Raw genomic sequence first — 23,697 nt, forward strand, 5'->3', positions numbered from 1 at the left:
CAGACACCTGACCACGGGGTTATCTGTGAGTGTGCACTTCTCTGACAGACTACAAGCTCCTCAAGGGCATCAGGCACACCTGAGTCATCTTGAACCACTGTGAAAGGGCACAGTGTCGAGCTCACAGGAGGCAGGCGATACATGGACACTAACGGCATCAGTCACTTTATCCGTGGAAGGGGCTGGGGCCTTATGAGAAGGCGTCACGGCTCACCTCTAAGACATTTTATACACAACACAGCACATGATTAAACACCAGTCAGCAATACAGACAGATGTTAGATATACGGATAAGTCTTCAGGGTCTGGCTTGGAAGACTTCAGGCCGGAGAAAAAAAATTGAGCTGGCTTTAAAAGATGCATTTGCATTTGATCTGTGAAAAGGCATTTGAGAGAGAAGCCAAAAAAGGGGCGTAAGGAGCCTATTCTGGTTAGAAGGAAAAGAAGGAAGGGAGGAAGAGCAAAAAAAAAAAAAAACCACTACTGGGGAAGGGAGCTGTAGAAACCAATTAAGGACACAAGGTGGATATCCTTGAGTGCCAACAACTTCATGTTTTAGAATTTTAAAAAGTTACACATTCCTGGGAACTTCAAAGAGATGTTTAAGGAAGATCACACAAATTCAGTGTGTAGAATAGATCAGAGTGTTAACTTAGTTCAGGCACAAATTAGTAAGAATCTGATAAAAACAAAGGATACCACAGGTTCCAAAAAATCTTAGTGAACACAACTTGGTGAGTGATATAGAACCCGAGAATCAGATTTAATCTGGGATTTGAGACTAAGGGGTCAGGAGAATAGCAGTATGATTAACAGAAATCAAGGAGATAGGGAGAAGTGATTTTAGAAGGTGATTCCATCAATTTTAGGCAGAGTAAGTTTAAGGTGATGGTGGCTAGACCCTATCTCGGATTCCCACTACTTTACAGCATAATGTGCACACAATGTGCCAAAGTCCTTGCTGAGAAAAATCTTCCTGAGCAGTATTTCTCCCTAAACATAACAGAAAGAAACTCCTGCATATAATACAGTGTCTCCATGGCTGCAGAAGCAAGTTTTACTTGATAAAAATCATAAATACAAAAATAGGAGAATGCCAAAAATTACCTACTTTACAAACCACTATGATTTCACATTATATCTATGTAAAAAAAAAAAAAACATTATATGAGAAGATGCTGAACATTATTTAGCCCTGAGAAAAATGCAAATCAAAACTGCAACGAGGGAACCGCCCTGGTGGCACAGTGGATAAGAATCGTCCACCAACACAGGGGACACGGGTTCAATCCCTGACCTGAGACGATTACACAGCCAACGGGCAGCTGAGCCCGTGTGCCGCAGCCACTCAAGCTGGTGCACCGAGAGCCTGTGCTTCCACAGAGAAGTCATCACGGTGAGAAGCCCCTGCATCGCAGTGAAGGGGCGCCCCGCACACCGAAGCTCCAGCCCAACCGAAATAAAACCTGCAACGAGGAATTCCCCACCAGTCCAGAGGGTAGGGCTCTGCACTTCCACTACGGGGGCATGGAGCCCATCCCTAGTCAGGAAACTAAGACCCCGCATGCAGAGCGGTGTGGCAACAATCAAAAACAAACACAAACAAAAACCTGCCATAAAGACACCAGTACACAACTATCAGAAAGGCCAAACTTTAATAATAAGCAATGGCATGGGTGGAGAGCAACAGGAACTCTCATACATTATTAGAAAAATGCAACAGCTACTTTGGAAAACACTGTGACAGTTTCTTAATAACTTAACCTTACATTCTCCGTAAGATCCAGCAATCACACTTCTCAGTACTTACCCAAGAGAAACAAAAACATGTGTCCATACAAAAATATCCTTATGCAAATATATACAGCAGCTTCATCCATAATCATCAAAAACTGAAAACAACTCAAAGGCGTATCAACTAGTAACCGGCTAAGCAAATTATAGTATATGCACACAAGGAATACTCAGTGTCGAAAAGGAGCAAACTACAAGTACGGGATGAAACAGAAATGAATCTCAAAGCATCACATTAAATGAAAGAAGCTAGGCACAAAATACTACACCACGTGTGATTCTATTTTTATGAGATTCTGGAAAAGCGAAACCTACAAATATTCTATATCATGTTTAGGTACTCACTTGCCAAAACCTATAAAAACATACACTTACAGAGGTTTCCTATATGAAGATTATACCTTAATACATCTGACTTGAAAAAAAAAAAAACCTTAGCATCTGAACACTGGCTCAAAGAAAAGTATTAAAGCCCAACATTGGAATCTATGATTACTCTGAAAAATTCTAGACATTTCTTAACTAGTTACCATACTACAAATGTCCTGAGTACTGAAAAGAAATAAGCCCCATGCGTTTTCCCTCTTTGGGCCTCAAACATTCCTAGGCAGAGACCGGGCCTGGGGATGTCAGCGAGTGTGCAGAAGCCACGTGAATGCTGGTTACTGAGACACTAATAAAGTGAGTCTTGTTTTCGGGACAGCTGTTGCTCCGTTGTTCTTTTGTCACACACAAAAAAAGCGAGCTGTTATGCTTATGGAATGTGACCTTCTCATTGGATGGCTGTTACATCACGCCTGGAAACACTGCCAGAGAAATTCATTTTCCCCGTGTGCCACACAGAAAGAGTAAAAGCAAAAACAAACAACCATGAAAGACCCCAAAACCCACGTTAAACCAACTGCATCACTCCTTAAAAATCAGACCACTTATAAGAAGTGTTTCTCAATACTAAATACTGAAGAGCTTATTTTTTATGAGTAATGTTTTGTCTCATTTTATTATCCTTAGTGTATGACCTTAACAGACTATTTTTCAGAGTCCAAATAACTGCTACGCTTCCAAAGACATTTTCTTTGAGCATGCCATGATTCTTAATGCTATACAGTAATGAGAGTTATTCCTTTATTTTTGGATTATCAAATGCCTACCTAGGTACTTTGCCATTTTACAGCTTCGTCATTTCTAAACCATTTTCATTTGCACAAGGGCTTTCAAATGTTTTTGATCATTATCCACAGTGAAAAATACATTTCACACTGCAACCCAGGGCACAGACGTGTGCATATATGTGCACACAACCCTGAAGTTTGACAAAATAAGACTTATTAACCTTACCTCACAAGATGCTATTATTTTCTATTTTACTGTTATCTTTAAAATGCTGGCAAACAAGCACACAAGTCACAGCATGGCCCACAATTTTCAAAAGCACTGCACTAGAAGATGAAAAACAAATACAACATCTCTTCATGTTTTGAATAACGGCTTTCACACATTCATTTAGCTGGTTTTTTTAGACCTCGCGTGACATTCCTCACGGCTGACTCCCTGCACTCTGCTCCTCCCCAGTGAGGGTTCCTAAGCCTGGTGAGCACGGAAGACGGAAGACAGAAGGGACCTGCAGGAGCCAGGGCCCCCGCTGCGTCCCCTCCCGCCCACCGCTAGATGGGGGGGGTGGGGGGGTGGGGAGGTCGTGGCCTCCGAGGCCTATAAATATTCAGAGCCTGGCTTTCCTTCCTTTTCCATTTACCCTTACTGATATTCCTTAACCTCTACACACACACAGCGAACTAAAACAAAACTAACTGGGTAGAAAAGGAGCTACAACCCACAGGAAAGTCAAGTTTTCCTGAACATCTCAGGATTTCAGTTATGCCTACCATATGCTTCTTTCCCATACACCAGAGATATCTGAACAAGTTCAAAACAAGTTTACTGGCATGTAAATCCCACTCACCAAGTGTTTCCAACTCAATAATTTTGAGTTTTTAAATCAATAATCAACATAATATTCCAGTATTCCACGCTGAAACTAGTGGGTATTTATTATAATTAGACAGCGATTTTATATGAGGATCAGGAAACTTACTTTTAAGGACTCCCACAAGGGAAACTGGACCAATGAGAAAGGAATCTGAAGAGAAAAAAAAGAAAACCAAATAAATTAGGCCAGAAAGATCAGTTTGCTTAGCATGACTATATGAACTTTTAATTATTATTCAGAAACATTATTTCATTTTAAATTTATATACATATAAAATTACCATTAAACAAATTTTTAAGTACAGAATTAACCAGTAACTGCTTATAGAATCTACTGACTTTTTAAGCACAAGGGATATAAAATGATGCCTCTTAAAACTGAAATAGAAGTGCAATATGAAAGTCTGGCAACTGAAAAATAAACAAGAAAATAAATATTTTCCATCACAGGTAATAAAGCTTTAAAGACATGACATTTTTCTGCTTTAGAGTTCTAGCTGTCCACTCCTCAGCAGACCAGGTGTCAGGATTGGAGAGAAACTGGGAGGGGGAAAGAGAATGGGGCTGAGGCAGGACAGGAGGAGGAGTGGAGGAAAGGAGGGGAGAGCAGGAAAGAAAGGGGAGAGGGGAAAAGAGGAGGGAGAGAGAAGGGATGGAGGGGGCAGAAGGAAGGAAAGCAGAGTGGATGGAGGGCCATTGCAGCAGAGAGGGAAGAGGAGGCAGGCAGAGCCACTTGCAGGGGGAAGCTGAGAAGAGGGATCTGGGGCCAGAGCCCAGGCATGGGAAGGAAGCAACGCTTCTCCATGCTGGATGAGTGAGGGCTCTGAGCAGACAGGAGCAGAGGCGGCCTGAGAGCCTGATTTAGTCTCAAGCTTCATCAGGGGCAAGAGCCATCTCTAGCAATGAAGACAATCATGGCACTTAAAGAGTTACAATCAGATGTGTATTGATAAGCTAGAATGTTTCCAAGCACGTTTCACATGCCAGGAACTGTGTCCATCAGCACTTCATAGTTCTGATTTCACTGAATCCTCACAACAACCCTGTGAGACAGGTATCATTACCATCCCCATTTTACACATGAGGGATGGAGCTTCAGAGATGCTGTTTAACTTGCCTAAAGACAAAGTGTTAAGAAGTAAGAAGCCCAGACCATCTGACTACTAGTCTACCTAAAAGACACCCAAACTGGATTTATCTGCATATAAACTCACCTCCAGTATAATCCATGTGCTTTTAATTAAATCTTCTAAAATTCTAAAAAAAAAAGGACCCCACCTTCATAATTCCTAAAATAAAAATACCTGAACTCCAGGGGACCCTCCCCAGTAGCCTAGGTAATCTGCACACACTGTGCACTGGTCCTGAGAAAGAGATGATTCTGCTCAGGCAGACTACGGCCCCAGTACTGCTGCTCTGTACCCAGGTCAGCTGCCAGTGAAGACTGCACGTGGACTCTGACCAGCAGCGACAGGCACAGGGGTGGGTGTGCGGGTGTGTGCGTGTGCCTGTGCGTGTGTCCGTGTGGGTGTGTGTGTCCCTGCGGGTGTGTGTGTAGACCACAGTGTTGAAGGGATTATTGAGTATTTATCTTCCCATGAATTAAGAGTGCTAACTTATTTCTAAAGTATTTATATTTAATCAGAAATTAAGAGTCTAGCATCAGCTTCTTCCTCTGCTTGAAGAAATAATGGCCCTGGGCTTGACAGTGTCCACAGAAAGTCAGTCGGCCGTCCATTCAGGTAGGAAATGGCAGTGAGGAAAACAATAAAGATAAAAAAGCCTGTGTCACTGAACTAAGTTGAGAAACTGAGTCTCAGAGAAGTCTGTCATCTCCATAATTAAGCAGCACCCCATCCTGTACATCAGAGTACCATAATAGGAGATAAATTCAGTTGAGTTTTTGTTACCAAAGCATGAAAGCATCTGACACTGTCCATTCTGACTCTAGAGTGCTATATTTTCAATTAAATTATCAAAACCCAAAGAAACTGACGGTACTTTTCTTTTTATTTTTTTGGCTGTACTGCACACTTGCAGGATCTCAGTTCCCCAACCAGGGATCAAACCTGGGCCCCCTGCAGTGGAAGTGTTGAGTGCAAACCACTGGACCACCACTTTAAAAAATTTATAGTATGTAACAAAATGCCACAGAGGACTAAGAGTTAGTGGGATTACTGTTTTGGTTCAGTTGCTAAGTCTTGTCTGATTCTGTGACCCCCACGAACTGTAGCACAGCAGGGTTCTCTGTCCATCACTATCTCAGAGCTTGCGCACACTCATGTCCATTGAGTCCGTGATGCCACCCAACCATCTCATTCTCTGTCGCCCCCTTCTCATGAATGGCAAACCACTTCAGTATTCTTGCCTGGAGAACTCCACGAAGAGTATGAAAAGCGGGATTATAGATGATTTTAATTTTCTTCTTTGTGCTGTCTCCTCCCAAATGTAAATACATTCTACTTTAACAAGAACATACATACGTCACAGTTATAAGATGAAAAACACCTTATAACTTATTGCAATGGCCCATGCTAGCTTTCCTCACTTCTTGATTAAAATTAACCCATAAAACTACACTGCATGTTATTGGCACTTTTTTGGTACTTAAGAAAAATACCAGATTTTGAATACTACAGATGGACATTTTGCCCATTTTTCTCTACTAAGAGTTATTCATTAATTTGTTACTTCAATTTAAAGAAGTAATTCTGAAATCACATATTTGAAATGGCCAAAACTATTCCACAAAGTGTTTACTTCAAAAAGTCAGCCGACAGTAAATCCCAACTTTACTCTAAAACAAGATTAACTGACAGTCTCAGGTAATTAAATGCGCTGTAAATGCTTGAATAATTAAATGTATTTTTGACTTCTGGTAACGAAATACCCTTCATAAGGTAAACTCCTGATGTGTGAGAATGTTTCAAACGTTCTTCAAGTCAAATGCATACTGAATGTGTCTTGTCATTTGCAATACGAGGAAATAATGAAAGGTGCTGCACACACATTGCAGCAGCACTGCCGGCGATCGGCTCCACAGCTCAGACAGACACTCCCAGCTGCTCCAGAACATGGGCCGGGCAGAACGCGGGCTCCCTCCCCAGGTCTGGTTTGCAGTTTCAAAACAACGATGTTTCTTCAAAACGTGGAATTTTAAACCCTAAACAGATGTAAGCTGTTATTCTAAACTGTTTTATAGATGAAGAAAATGAATAGCTGCACTCAGAGGTCTTGTATTCCAAAACACCACATACCCATTTTATTGCACCGAAAGTTACAAAAACGGCTCACTGTTGTGACCTTTTTAATGCCTCCATTTAAGATGTTTTGTTTGAATAAGGCTGTTAAGACCCAGGGCACTAATAAGTGAGCAGCAGTAAACCCAACTACCATCAAAGAGGCAGATGTAGGGTGGGGGGGAATCTGCTAGAATTCACCATGGATTCCACTGGTAATAAACACAGCAATAATTCTACACAAGAGTGCATGTAAGGATTCCATGTGAAGCAGAGAAAGTGAAAGCTGAATGGTAAACAGGGGAAGGAAGTGTTGGGCATTACTAATGAAATAAAGAAGGTACAAAAATTACATTATGGGCACACTTTACCTATTACCAAGTGTTTCTACTAGAATTATCCTTGAAGCCAATCAGTGCTGACAAATGCCTATAACCCTATAGTCCTGATCAAATAATGTGATTTACAATATAACTGAAGGAATATGAGGATATGATTTCTAAAGACTCATTTGCTCTAGAATTCTGTATCTCAATAATCTTCTAAATTATTAATAGAATATCAACATGTTAAAAAAAAAAAAAGACTTGATTGTAAGCTGCAAAGAACACAATGGATTGTACAAGTGACCCAAAGGGGAGTCTCCTTTCTGTTGCAAGACAGTGTCCAAATTTCTGTGCTTGATTTCAGGTTTTCCATTCTAGTGTTGCAAAGATAACAAGGCCAGTTCTCCCATTAAATATTCTGGCTTTTTCCACTCAAGCCCAGTGGTAACCAAGGACAAACGAATCTGAAGACCAGAAACTATTTTTCCCCAAAGTGACTACTATTCTTTTATACAAAAAGAGAGAGACTCATTCAAATCTGGTCTGCCAGCATTTGACATACCAGCAAAGAATTCTAATAATACATATTCATTTTTTTTAATTTAGCAACTATAATTCACCTACACAGAACTATATATAGAGAACAGAATGTATACCTAATAAAGTAAATTAACCTAAAAGTAGAAAAAATTGACTCATCCTTAAGGTCTATAAACCATACTAAAATTCTGGAAATATCTTTCCAAATACAGCACTAAGTGGACACAAGAGCAACAAAATCTAAATTAGGGAAGGAGATGACAGTGAGCAGTTTGATTCTCAAGTAAAAGTTAACCTCAGAGGCAAGAGCACTGAGAGTACTGAAACTCGTACAAATATACACTAAGCGCAACAGTGCGGCAGTGGCAGCGACACAGACAGTGGAGCAGGAGGAGAGTCCCGATAAACCCCTGCCTGTGTGTTCAGATGGTCTCGAACAACAGTGCCAGCACCGTTCAATGGGGAAGGACAGCTGCTTCAAAGACTTCCCTGGTGGCTCAGTGGTAAAGAGTCTGCCTGCAATGAAGGAGATACAAGAGACACGGGTTTGATCCCTAGGCCAGGAAGGTCTCCTAGAGGAGAAAGTGGCAAGTCACTCAACTATTCTTGCCTGGGAAACCCCATGGACAGAGGAGCCTGGTGGGCTACAGTCATGGCATCGCAAAGGTGTTGCAAACAGTTGGACACAACTGAGTGCACACGCACGCGTGCGCACACACACACACACACGTTAAGAAAATGGATATACACATACAAAGGAATAGAGTTTGAGCCTTCCATTACACCACATACAAAAAGTAACTCAAAATGAATCAAAGGAAAAAAAAAGAATAAAAGATCTAAAGGTAGGACCTAAAACCACAGAACTCCTAGAAGAGGGAAAACCTTAATGATATTAGCTTTGGCAATCCTTTCTTGAATATTACACCAATCCACAGGTAATGAAAGTAAAACTAGACAAACCAGACAAAACTAGACAAACGATTACATTAAAATTTCAAATTTCGCATCAAAGGACAAAATCAACAGCTTGAAAAGGCAATCTATGAAATGGGAGGAAATATTTTCAAATCATCAATCTAATAACGGGTTAATATTCAGAATACATAAACAACTTCTACAACTCAACAGGAACCAAAACATCCTATTTTTCAAATGGGCAAAGGATCTGACTAGACATTTCTACAAAAAGATATACAATCAGCCAACAAGCATATGAAAAGATATTCAACATTACTAGTCATTAGGGAAAAGAAAAAAGCAAAATGACACCGCTCATTATGAAACTACTATGAAAGAAAGAGGGAACAGGAGCGAGGGAAAGAGGGAAGGAAGCAAACACGTGTGGACCAGGATGCGGGGAAACCAGAATCCACAGGCTGCAGGAACGTAAAACGGTGCCGCCACTCGGACAACAGTATGGAGGGTCCCGAAAAGACTAACAACAACGTCACCAAGTGACTCAGCAAGCCTACTTCTGGGGATCTACACTAAAGAGGTGATAGCAAAGTCTCAGAAAGAGCAGGGTACATTTATACTCACAGTAGCATTATTCAAAACAGCAAAAAGCTGGAAGCAACCCTAGTGCCCACTTACGGACAAAAGGATACCCAATATGGCATATACATAACAACAAAATACTGCTCAGCCTTAGAAAGAAGGTAATTCTGACATGCTACAGAACAGATGGAACTGGAAGACATTACAGTAAGTAATAGAAGCCAGTCAGAAGGAGACAAATACTGAAGGATCCCACTTACATGAGGTATCAAACACAGTCAAATTCACAGACAGACAAAGTAGAATGGTGGCTGCCGGGGTGGAGCAGGGGGTGACTGGGATAAGATGGGAAAGGGGAGTTGTTGTTTAATGATTATCAAAGAAGTTAAAGAGTTTCAGGTTTGCAAAATGAAGTGTTTTGAAGACAACTGCAAAACTATGTGAAAACAATACAACTGAATTGTACGCTTCAAAATGGTTAAAATGACATGTATGTATATTTTATTACAATGTTAACATTTTTCAAAATTTTTAAGTAATACGGTTACTAAAAAGGCAAGTCACAGAATGAAAGAAAATATTCACAAAACACATACCTTAAATAGAACTTCTATTCAGAATAAAGAACTTTAACAACATAGACAAAGAAAATAAACAAAGAAAAAAAAACAATTTTTTACAATGCACAGAAGACTTGAACAAGCTTTCACCAAGAAAGTTATACAATTCAGTAATATAAGCACAGGAAAGACAGTCAACATCATCAGTCATCAAGGAAGCGTTCATCAAAGCATATTGAGAAAACAATCCAGTGTTTGCCCCAACTATGTTAAATACACAACTTGGAAATTCCACTCTAAGGTATAGCCAAAACCAGGGACTTAAACAGATATGTGTACAACAATCTTCACTGCAGCAATATTGACAATAACCAAATAACCCAAATGTTCATCAACAAAGTAATCAATAAATAAAATGTGATCTATCCATACAATGGAATATTATTCCATCATAAAAAGGAATGAAGTTCCGATACACACATGCTACAATATAGACGAACCCTGAAAACATTATGCGGAGTGAAGCCAGAAACAACAAACAAATAGCATATGATTCCATTTATATGAAATAGCTAGACTATGCAAACTTAGACAAAAACTAGTTTAAAAGTTATGGGACTCAGGAAGGAGAACAGTAGGGTGAGCTCAGTAGCTCAGTCGTGTCTGACTCTTTGTGACCCCATGGACTGTAGCCCACCAGGCTCCTCTGTCCATGGGATCTTCCCAACCCAGGGATGGACCCCGTATCTCTTGCCTCTCCTGCACTGACAGGCAGCTTCTCTACCACTGCACCACCTCAGTTAAGCAACCACAACTCTCATATTTTGCCAGCGGGAACTTAAAATGGGACAGTCCCTTTCAAAAGGAGTTTGCTGAGCTTTTATTTGATCCAGAAATTCCACTCCTACGTATTTATTCAAGAACAGTAACAATGTATATCTGTGGTAAGATCGGTACATGTATGTCAAAGTAGCCTTCATCACATAGGTAACGACCATCAACAGAAAAAAAGCTATATAAATTGTGGTATATTCATACAATGAAATATTAGGAATAAAGTGGAAAGAACTCCTGATACAGGCTGTAACACTGATGATTCTCACCTACGCTATGCTGAGGAAAAGAAGCCAGACACACAAAAAGGATTTATACTGCAAGACTCTATTTATAGAAAGCTCTATGGAAAGGGAAAACTAACCTGATGGGAAGAATAACTGGGATGGGATATCAGAAAACATTCTAGAGATATGGTAATATTCAATATCATAACAGGGTGCAGATTATGAATATATCCTCTCTTGAAAGTGCGTATCTATGATGTGTGCATTTCAACGTATACAAATGCCATCTACAAATACACTACGAAAAATACAATAGCAGTGAAGAGTGGGTTGAGATAAGAGATGAATAAAAATGACAGATTACTGGTAACTGTCAAAGTCGGATGATGAGCACATTGGGTTCATTATACTATTTCTTTACCTTATGTATGACTTAAGTTTTTATTAAGTGAAATAAAAAACTATAAAAGTGAAGCATAATTGTTGTCTAGTCACTAAGTCGTGTCTGACTCTTGCAACCCCACGGGAATGTAGCCCACCAGGTTCCTCTGTCTGTGGGATTTCCCAGGCAGAATACTGGGAGTGGGTTGCCATTTCCTTCTTCAGGGGACCTTCCCGACCCAGGGATCAAACCCGTGTCTCCTGCATTGGCAGGCAGATTCTTTAACACAACATGGAAGCACAAAGCACAATTAACTTCTCATTATCAAAATCCATATACTAGAATTAAAGCAGCCTAGAACTAAAAGTCAAAAAGGGCTTCCCGTCTCCAGTTAAACCAAAGCTAAGTGACATTAATAGTGTGGGATACAGCTTCTCATTTATCTCAACAAAGGTTTTTTTTCCCTCAATTAAACAGTAGTATACATATAGTTCCAAAATTTAAATTCTTCCCTAAACAATATCTCCATGGAGATATCTCCATGATTATCATTTCTGATCAATGCATAGTATTTTATAATATTTAACTATCCCGTAATAGTTGATGTCCAATTACTTCCCTTAGAAGATACTATTTTATTTAATCATTCATTTCTGACACACAGGAGATTCTAGATATATCATACAGATTGTAAATATATAATCTCCATGATTATCATTTCTGATCAATGCATAGTATTTTATAATATTTAACTATCCCATGATAGTTGATGTCCAATTACTTCCCTTAGAAGATACTATTTTGTTTAATCATTCATTTCTGATACATAGGAGATTCTAGATATATCATACAGATTGTAAATATATAATTTCTGAACATATCTAATAACAACATAGAAGGCTAAGGTCCAACATTAACCATTCATCAACATAATCACTCTTATAAATGCCTAGTGTTAACATTCAGGAAAATCAGAGCACAAAGATATCTTCCATGAGCTATCATTTAACAAGTTAATAAAAAGGAAAATGACATTATCACGCTGGCTTTCACGTATCCAGTGAATAATTCTAACACAGCAGTCAGCATTAACAGACTCTGAGCAAATGTTTAACATTTGCATTAAGATTTAATCCTGCTTCCAGCGATCTATAAGCAATTACTTACGCAGCAGAATTATGGTATCAAGAATTACCAATATAAGTCTGACTTATGGAATATACATGTAAGGTCACAAGTAAACACTAGTTGTAACCAATTAAAAAAAAAACTATTTTTGTTAGTTGGGACTCTTAAGAAATAAAATTAGAAATATTTTTTAAAGTTTTCCATTTATTTTTAAGGAAGTTCAATAAAATCCATCTTTATATAAATATATACACATAGGGGCTTCCCTGGTGGATTGGTGGTAAAGAATCTGCCTGCCAACACAGGAGACACTGGTCGATCCCTGCTCCAGGAAGATCCCGTATACCGAGGGGCACCTAAGCCCTCGTGCCGCAACCACTGAGCCTGTGCTCCACAGCCCAGGAACCGCAAGCACCGAGCCCCCAAGCCACAGCTACTGGAGCCTGCACGCTCTAGAGCCCGTGCTGGGCAACAAGAGACGCCGCCGCAATGGGAAGCGTGTGCGCTGCCACTAGAGCAGCCCCTGCTTACCACCACCAGGGAAAAGCACGTGCAGCAAGAGACTCAGCACACCCAAAATCAGTCAATAAACAGACACACACACTGATTCCTTTCCATTTATTTTCACTGACTTCTTTAATGAACTACAGATAACCCCATAAGTCTTCAGGTAATCACTCAGCTCCTAGAACGACTCTCGGTAATGAAACCTGAAATTTTCTTTTTGGGTATAAAAAGCAAAGGACGTTCATTTTCAGTTCTTCACGGAGTCATTCCCAACACGTTAGGCAGTGTTGGTGTAAGGCTTCTAAGAAAACAGCCAGAGAGTAGTTGAGGGAGGTGTCTGAGACTCAGAATTTCAAAATCAGAATTCCTGTCAAGATGTGAGAACTCTGGCCCAGGGTCAGCAAACATGTTCTCAGTTAGCATTTGCATGCAACTTTAATCCCTTACAAAATATAATCAGGTTTTTCTTGAGATGTTTTTCTGCGGCTGAGAATGGCTTTAGCAAGAAGGGTTTGGCTATCTCTCCCACCTACCACTCCCTCCTTCTCATCCAGCAGCCCATCTTGCTCTTGACTCAGAAAGCAAGGAAAAATGAGTAACCAATCCCTCAAGAAGTTCTATAATAGACAGTGTATTATTTAACTTACTATATCACCAACTGTCCTTGGTAACTAAGGCACATACTTAATCTGGGTTTTGCTCCCTTTCTGAAGCAATCTGGTGTTTGGTAATAAAGATGTTGTAATCGATGGCTTTCCAAATTCTCAGAAACAAAAACTAGATTGATACAATTTAAAAGACTAACCATGAGCAATAAACAACTCACCTAATATTCAAAACATTTGTATGTGTGTGTGGGTAAAGTCACTTTAGCAGTGTCCAACTCTTTGCCACACTTTGAACCGCAGCCCACCAGTCTCCTATGTCCATGGGATTTCCCAGGGAAGAATAATGGAGTGGCTTGCCATTTTCTTCTCCAGGGGATCTTCCCAACCCAGGGATCGAACACATGCTTCTTGGTCTCCTGCACTAACAGGCGGTTTCTTTACCACTACTGCATAGGTACATCCTTTGGGTAGGCAAAACTACAACTTGAAAAGAATTATGAAAAATAAAGACAGGTTTGTATAGTGGTTAGGCTGTGCAGGGACCTCACTTGCTCCTTCCACCTCTCCCACCCACTTCCTTCTTTCCTCTCCCAGCAACTCCCTCAACCTCGCCAAAATAATCCAATGATAGTAAAAGCAAATTCAAAAGCAGCCCCATTACCATAAAATGACAACCTGGAGCCTCAGCGTCAGTAGGGCGCTGACCAGCCTATAGTCTGGTCAGAAGAAAGAGGCTCAAGGAGCAGAAGGAAAGAGGGCGGTAAGCTTGATATGGGCAGGAAGGCAGAGGTGCCCACCTACCTCTCATCATCTCCCACTGCCTGGCCTGACGGTGCTCAGTAACTATTTATTACCTAACTGAATACAAGAAAGGCAAAGGAATGGAAGAAGACAAGGCAGGCAATAAGGCTGGTGGCAGGATAACGGTAGAACTCAGGTATTCTGGTTCATAGTCCAGTGAATACTCTTTTCACTCATCGACAATTAACTTAAAAGTATTCGTTACAACAATGTTTTGAGAGCTGAATAATGAGAAAAAAGTGAGTATCAATTAACTACAAAAGGGAAAAAAATAAAAACAGGCCCCATTCATTCTATTAGTTATTTAAGTCAAAAAGACGAAATATGCAAGTACGCACACACACACATCCCAGGAAAGAAAAACTTTTGAAAGCCACTCTATGAATGCTTCTCCGCTTATCTCTTATCTCTCGTCATACCATTTATGACAGTTGAAAACAGCATTAAAACCCAGGTGTTGAGAACTATAAATAATCTACTTTGCACAACTGAAAAGAAGCTATGCTTCTAGCAGAATGATCCGGGGTAGAGTTTAAAGCATTAGATAAACGAGTGTAATAAACTACCAGAGGACACTGCCCCGACTTACTGGTTACCTTTTCTTCCAGTTTAGTTGCATAGGTTGGGTCCTATTATATAATTTGTGAACACTCTACCATAGGTATTTAGTGTTTAACTATAATTACAACACTAGCTTCTGCTTATCACTCAGTTAAAAGATTAGGAGAAAGAAAATAAGACTTTAGGGTCTGAAACAGACTTTTTTTAAAGATGGGGAAAAAAAAACTTACCTAATTAAAAAAAAAAAGAACAAAAAATAAAACCAGATTTCATCAGTCAGCCTTGCTTCAGTATCAAAACAATCCTCAAATCTCAGAGGGCACATTACACGTTGTTTTTCCTATTCACATGACATGTAAGCTGTAGGGTGGCTGTGGCTGCCCCAGGCTGTAGCTTTTGCTCCATGTCTTCTCACAGTTCAGTTCAGTTGCTCAGTCGTGTCTGACTCTTTGCAACCCCATGGACTGAAGCACTCCAGGCTTCCCTGTCCATCACCAACTCCTGGAGCTTGCTCAAACTCACATCCATTGAGTTGGAGATGCCATCCAACCATCTCATCCTCTCATCCCCTTCTCCTCCTGCCTTCAGCCTTTCCCAGCTGAAGTCTTTCCCACCAGGGTCTTTTCCAATGAGTCAGTTCTTCACATCAGGTGGCCAAAGTATTAGAGCTTCAGGTTCAGCATCAGTCCTTCCAATGAATATTCAAGACTTATTTCCTTTAGGATTGACTGGTTTGACCTTGTTGCAGTCCAAGGGACTCTCAAGAGTCTTCTCCAACACCACAGCTCAAAAGCTTCAATTCTTCAGCACTCAGCTTTCTTTATGGTCCAACTCTCACACCCATACAGGACTACTGGAAAAACCATAGCTTTGACTCTAAGACACAATCAGAAGGAAAAGACCTTCCCTACAACATGCCATTCTCAAGGCAAAAGGCAGAAGCTAGAGGGCTGACAGAAACTTGTTATGCCCCTGGTAGCTTTGTTCAGAACCAGAACACTGTCGCTTTCACATACGTCCACTGACCAAGTTAAGTCATGATGCCAAACACAGCTATGGGGCAGGGAGGCGCTGCAAATCATTTAACCACAGGCAGTGAAGTATAACAGATCATCTTATAGGGAAAGGTGCAGAATTGAGAACTATGTTATAATTTATCCCACAGATCTTCCAACTTGCATGCCGAATGCTTTTCTCCCCATTGTTGGTAAGTCTGAGCAAAAGTGCATCAACAGCCATTAAGGAAAGAAAAAATGAATAATCCAGTCTTGAAGAAGATTCTGAAAATATGATGACATGAACTCACCCCCTTTTAACCCCATTCTATTTTCAATCTATCTGCTGCAACAACAGGTATAGGCCTGGAGCCTGCAGACAGCTAAACAAAATTGAGGGCTTGGATCCCTCAGAGGGTAGAGGAGGGAACTAGAAAATGTTGCCTTTTTTTTTTCCTTCCCTCCGAGCCAGGCCTAGTGCCTGGGGACCAGCCTCTTGGAACAATCCTGGAACAAAGATTATAAATTAACGCTACTAGAAAAACCCTGGTCCATGGAGATCTGATGATCCTGGGACAGGAGGAAGGCAGGTCTCAAGTAGAGGCCAAGACCAGAACCAGACACTGATGAGCTTTCAACAAAGATATGACCACATATAAGCAGGCTGAGCATCCGAAAAGACAGTGACTGGTCAGGACAAAGGGGGCAAACCCACAACTAAACAGTAGTGCTGCTTGAAGTGAGAGAGGTCAATATGGGTCAGAAAAATAAGAAGAAGAACTGAGGGAGATTTAACCACAGCATAGAGAAGTCTTCCGTGCATCTAAAAACTAGAGTTTCCAAATAAACCATACAGTATATAAACTGAAGGAAAGAATGAACTGTGGCAAAGGTCCAAATTTGTGGCCTGGAAAGTCAAATGGAAAAAAATAGCTCAAAGCAGCAAAACAGCAATCATGATAAGAAAGATAAGAGATCTGGAAGACAGATTTAATGAGAACAGCAGTTCTAGCAGAAGAAATATGAACAGATAGAGAAGAGACAATAACAGAATACACAGCAGAAGAAAATTTGCTTAGACCGAAAAAAGACCTTAATCTTTAGATTCAGAGAGCTCACTTGACCTTAGACACAAATCTAGACATAACTATGTAAATTCCTGAACTATTTCAGGAATTTAAGAAAGGAAAAAAAAAATGAAGCTTGCAGGTAACAAGACCTTACAGAGGAGAGAATTCAGAGAGGCACTTAACTCCTCACACGCAATGTAGGAAGCTATAGCAACAGACTACTGACAGGAAAACAGCGATGCCCAAGCACCACATCTAGCAGGTGAAACAGATGGGTGGATACTCAGAAAATGTACCACCCATCAGCCTCATATAGAAAAATATCTGTGCAAGAACTCTGACTGAAGAACAAATGGATGAGAACAAAGACCCTCTAAGGGAGGACACCAGAAAGAGCAAGAAAACGCTTTGTTCTTGCACTTGCTTCCTCTCCCTATATCCAGTTTCATGTATCTGGATCAACTCCGCTGACTCAACTAACCATAAGAAAGCCAAACAGTGCAAAGGACAAATGTAAATCTAATTCTAGGAAGCTATCAATTATACGGCACATCTTAATTTCAAAGGTGCTTAAAAAAATGCTTTTTAGAATTATGAAATAGGAAAGTTTTATACACAGTTTAGTCCAAGTTAGTAATTATTAACTGTCTGGCAGCATGCAATAAATTCTAGATCAGAATTCTTCAAACAAAACATACATACAGCAAAGCAGTATCTACTAACCACTGAACTAAAAGTATTAAACTGTCTCAGGAAAATCCAGGAGGTGAGAGAGGGACTACAAATAGGAGTAAAAGCATCCTACAGATCCCAGCTAGGTACGAGTCAGGCAAGAGAGTAAAGTATTCTCAAGTTCTCACTTTACTGACAGCAGGGCTTGGAAAAGGCATAAAAATGAGCAAGTCATACTGAAGTCAAGTTGTGGGGGAGAAATTGCTAGTGTCTTATGTTCAAATAACAGTAAGTAAATATTTCTAATGATGAGTACAGAAAAGGTAATTACTCATGGCATGCAAATGTGTAGGAAATTTTTTTTTTAATTTTAGTTTTTATTTTTAAATTTTAAAATCTTTAATTCTTACATGCATTCCCAAACATGAACCCCCCTCCCACCTCCCTCCCCATAACATCTTTCTGGGTCATCCCCATGCACCAGCCCCAAGCATGCTGCATCCCGCGTCAGACACAGACTGGCGATTCAATTCACATGATAGTATACATGTTAGAATGTCATTCTCCCAAATCATCCCACCCTCACCCTCTCCCTCTGAGTCCAAAAGTCCGTTATACACATCTGTGTCTCTTTCCCTGTCTTGCATACAGGGTCGTCATTGCCATCTTCCTAAATTCCATATATATGTGTTAGTATACTGTATTGGTGTTTTTCTTTCTGGCTTACTTCACTCTGTATAATCGGCTCCAGTTTCATCCATCTCATCAGAACTGATTCAAATGAATTCTTTTTAACGGCTGAGTAATACTCCATTGTGTATATGTACCACAGCTTTCTTATCCATTCATCTGCTGATGGACATCTAGGTTGTTTCCATGTCCTGGCTATTATAAACAGTGCTGCGATGAACATTGGGGTACATGTGTCTCTTTCAATTCTGGTTTCCTCGGTGTGTATGCCCAGAAGTGGGATTGCTGGGTCATAAGGTAGTTCTATTTGCAATTTTTTAAGGAATGTCCACACTGTTCTCCATAGTGGCTGTACTAGTTTGCATTCCCACCAACAGTGTAGGAGGGTTCCCTTTTCTCCACACCCTCTCCAGCATTTATTGCTTGCAGATTTTTGGATCGCAGCCATTCTGACTGGTGTGAAGTGGTACCTCATTGTGGTTTTGATTTGCATTTCTCTGTAGGAAAATTTTTAAACAAGAACCACCACCCAAAAAAAAAAGTGTAAAATAACTTGATCAAATCAGCAAAAATAAAAAGGAAACAAAGAAACCCAAAGTTGAAATGCATAATTAAGCAAGTTAAAAGAAAAATTATTTATACAACAGGTGAAGAAAGAAAATTATTCCATTATAAGGCCCAGTTATATTCTGTTAAAAATAAAATTATGAAGAAACACTTAAAAAGACAGGCACAGAAATTAGGTTTAGAAGGTTAAAATGACTAGATGGTATGTTCTTAAGTGTCATTATATAATGATAAAAGCCATGATTTATGAATAGTCCACGTCATAAACCTATACCCAACCAAAACCTTAGCAATTAAATGAACAAAAACTAGAACTAGATAATACTGCCATCAGCCAAGAGTATTAGTCAACATTCCTTAAAGGTTGTGAACAGACTAAGATAAGAAAATAAACTAACCAGTAGGAGCACAAGAGGAGAGGAAAGGCGAAGGAAAAAGAACCCTTCTTACTCTCATGCCATAGAAAACCCAAGAGTTTCTAGTAAAACGGTTCTAGGTTTAATCAGAAAATTGGGAAATATGACTGGTTACCGAGAAACTGACAAAGTCAATACCTTTCAAAACTGTTTTATCCATAAGCTCCTAAAAAGAAAAAAGTGGGGTGGGGGTGGTGACCACTCACAATAGCAACAAAACCTAGGGATAAATTCAAGAGGTATGTGAGGACTTCCCGGGTGGGGCAGCAGACAGGAATCTGCCTAGCAATGCAGCAGGCCCAGGGTCGATCCCTGGTCTGAGAAGACTCCACACACCAGAAGCAGCCAGGCCGTGGGGCAGCCAGGCCATGGGGCACAGTTACTGAAGCCCACGCACTCTAGGGCCCACAGGCCACGACAACTGAGCCTATGTGTCGCAACTAGGGAAGTCCACGCACCCTAGAGCCTCCGGGCCACAACCACTGGGCCTGTGTGCTGCAGCTACTGAAGCCCTCTCGCCTCGAGCCCATGCTCCCCAACAGGGGAGGCCACCGCAATGAGAAACCCGCTCACCACAACAAGGAGAAGGCCCCATTCGCTCCAACTAGAGAAAGTCTGCACGAAGCAACACACACACAGCACAGCCAAAACCTGATCTATGCTTATGGACAGAACTATAGAAAGATTATCAGAGGACATCAAATAAGGTCTGGAAAAAATGTAGAAACTATACTGCATTCTTCTCAGTTTTCCCAAGTTTAATACATACACACTGAGTATAACTTTCAGTCATACAGCGATCTTTTAACAATTGTATACTGATCTTAACATTTATATGGAAGAAAATACATACATGCACAGCCAAGAGTATTTTGAGAAACAAGAGTAAGGGGTAGGTGGGGGGAAGCAGAATTCATGTTCGTATATCAGAATATACTTAAAAAGCAACTTTAATCAAATCAATACATTTGTAGCCTAAATGTAAATAGAACTATTAACAAAACAGAACAGTGAGCCAAGTATTAGGTTGGTGAAAAGTAAATGCAATTTCAGACTGAATTTTAAATCGTTGTAAGTAGACAGAAACACATCTTTATTAATCAAACAGGAACCATTACAATCAACACATTTTTGCCAATGAGAAGTACGTTTGTTTATTCATGTAGTGTAAAAATCCATGCTTCGGGATTCAATGAACTCAAAGTATTTTCTGCCTCCCGCTGGTTGTGGAAGGATTTTCCCTGCAAAAAGTTGTCAAGATGATTGAAGAAGTGGTAGTCAGTTGGCTAGAGGTCATGTGAATGTGGTGGTTGAGGCAAAACTTTGTAGCCCACGTTGTTCAACTTTTGAAGCGTTGGTTGTGTGACACTGGGTCACGTACTGTCATGGAGGAGCATTGGGCCCTTTCTGTTGACCAATGTCAACTGCAGGCATCGCCGTTTTCGATGCTTCTCATTGATTTGTTGAACATACTTCTCAGATGCAGTGGTTTCACCAGGATTCAGAAAGTTGTAGTGGATCAGACGGGAAGCAGCCACCAAACAGTGACCATGACCTTTTTTTGGTGCAAGTTTGGCTTTGGGAAGTGCTTTGGTGCTTCTTCTCAGTCCAGCCACTGAGCTGGTTATAGTATAAAATCCACTTTTCATCACACATCACAGTCCAATACAAAAATGGTTTGTTGTTGCACAGAATAAGAGAAGATATTTCAGAATGATTTTTTTTTTTTTGCATCACCCATTTATCGAGCTGTTTCACCTTTCCAATTGGCTTCAAATGCTGAATGAATGACCACAGAATGGTTGATGCCGAGTTCTTCAGCAACTTCTCCTGTAGTTGTAAGAGGATCAGCTTCAGTGATCCTCTCAGTTGGTCACTGTCAACTTCCAATGGCCAGTCACTGCACTCATCTTCTTGGCAAAACTTCTAGAACCATCACTGGACTACACATTTGTTAGCAGTTCCTGGGCCAAATGCACTATTGATGTTGCAAATTGTTTCTACTACTTTATGACCCATTTTGAACTAGGATAAGAAAACAGCTGAAATTTGTTTTTTGTCTAACATCATTTCCCTAGTCTAAGGTAAATATAAAACAAACAGCAATAAGTCATTAGCAAAAAAACATAAAGTGAGAATTATGCATTAAAATGATGTATAACATAATCACATTTAAGAATGTATTTCAATATCAAACAGCGAAGTTCAACAATGGAAGAGAATTTAATTTATAAAAAGGTAAAGAAAGGTTCTAGTATATTACATTATGGGAGGCTAGAAGACTAAAACAGAACCCCATCTCACTCCAGGCACAAAATATAAACACTAAAGAAGCTACCAGAAAACTACTACGGTTCAAAAATGAATTTGGTAGGGTTGTAGGATACAAAATATACAGAAATCTGTTGCATTTCTACAAATTAACAATGAACAATCAGAAAGAGAAGTTAAGGAAACAATCTCAGTTACTACTGCATCAAAAAGAATAAAATACCTACCTTAGGAACAAAAGATCTGTACTGAAGACAAACACCTTACGATATCACTTATATGTGGAATCTAAAAAGATGGCAAAAATGAACTTATTTACAGAACAGAAACAGACTGACAGACCTTGAAAACAAACATGGTTATCAAAGAGGAAAGGCAGGGGGATAAACGAGGAGGAGGGGACTGACACAGACACACTACTATACAGAAAACAGACAACTAATAAGGACCGCTTGTATAGCACAGGGCACTCCACTCAATGTTCTGTAATAGTCTATACGGGAAAAGAATCTGAAAAAAATAACTGAACCATTCTGCTTTACACCTGAAGCTAACACAACATTGTAAATCAACTATACTCCAATACAAAATAAACAGTAAATTTTAAAATTTTCATTTGGATTAAAAAAACTCTGCAAAAAAAAAAAATCTAAGAGACCTTAAACCCAAAAGCTATGAACGAGAAGAAAGGCAGATTTATTACATAAAACATTTTAGATTTCTATAGCAAACAACAGAAAACACAAAAGTGTAGACAAAAGATACCGGGGAAAGAAAAGCAAAGACATCATTCTGCCAACAAAGGTTCACAGAGCCAAGGCTATGGTCTTCCCAGTGGTCACGTATGGTTGTTAGACCTGGACCATAAAGAAGGCAGAATGCCAAAAAAATTGATGCCCTCGAACTGTGGTGCTAGAGAAGACTCCTGAAAGTCCCTAGGACAGTAAGGAGATCAAACCATTCGACCTTAAGGGAAATCAACCGTGGATATTCCCTGGAAGGACTGATGCTGAAGCTAAAGCTCCAATATTTCGGTCATCTGATGTGAACAGACAACTCCCTGGAAAAGTCTCTGATGCTGGGAAAGATCACGGGCAGAAGGAGAAGAGGGCATCAGAGGATAAGATGGCTGGGTGGCATCACCAATGCAATGAACATGAATTGTGGCAAACTCCAGGAGATGATGAGCGATGGGGAGGCCTGGCATGCTGCAGGCCACGGGGTCGCAAAGAGTTAGACATGACTCGGTGATGGAACAACAACAAATAGGGGAAATATTTCCAATACAGAGGACATAGGTTTAATATTCACAAATACAAAGAACTTCTACAAACTGACAAGATGAGAACTCAGGGAAAGAAAGGTAAAGGACAAAAAAGAAACAAGTTCACAGAAGAGCAATTCTCAGTGGTCAGTGTACCCAACCAATAACAAGCAGACACTCAAGAGAAATGCAAACTGAACTACCAAGGAGGCAACACTGAACATAAACCGGATCTGCAAAACTGCTAAGACTTGTTCCACCTGATGCAGACAGGAATGCAAGGGGAAGGCTCCTCTCAGACATTCCTGGTGGATGTGTGACTTGCTAGTTTTAGAAGAATGCTGTAACTTAGAAACAACTATTTAAAAACATGTCTTTAGACAGAGCAAACCCACTCTGAGAAATTCATCCTACGAAAATAAAGCATTTCTGTTCAGAGGTTTTTACTCCAACACTATTCATAGTGATTAATGCCTTAGAAGAAAAGTATGTGGTCACCATTAACAATGAAATAGCTGCATTTATTAAAGTAATCACCTACCAGAAAACAGTAGGCAGCCATTTAAAAGAACAAATCAGAATTCTAACAGGTGGGATGAAGGGCTCCTTTAGCTATTTTTAAAAGACAGAAAGACAAAATACAGGAGATATGTTCCATACATTTTAAATATATCAATACATAAAAAAATTGATGATATTTAAAAAGAAAATGTAAAAACTACAAAGATACACCAGGACAGGTCTATACAAAGTCTGAGA

General features: G+C 40.0%; 1 protein-coding gene across 7 annotated transcripts in view; it reads right to left on the reverse strand.

Annotated features, from left to right (window-relative positions):
- SLC25A26 (solute carrier family 25 member 26) overlaps positions 1–23,697 on the reverse strand; it is a 142,080-nt gene that overhangs the window by 32,099 nt on the left and 86,284 nt on the right. For all 7 annotated transcript variants that reach the window (XM_012099223.4, XM_012099222.4, XM_012099221.4 and 4 more), the window contains 1 exon segment: positions 3,887–3,931. In XM_012099223.4, the coding sequence (XP_011954613.1) occupies positions 3,887–3,931 (45 nt within the window).

Source organism: Ovis aries, chromosome 19 (assembly GCF_016772045.2).
Source record: "Ovis aries strain OAR_USU_Benz2616 breed Rambouillet chromosome 19, ARS-UI_Ramb_v3.0, whole genome shotgun sequence".
NCBI lineage: Eukaryota > Metazoa > Chordata > Mammalia > Artiodactyla > Bovidae > Ovis > Ovis aries.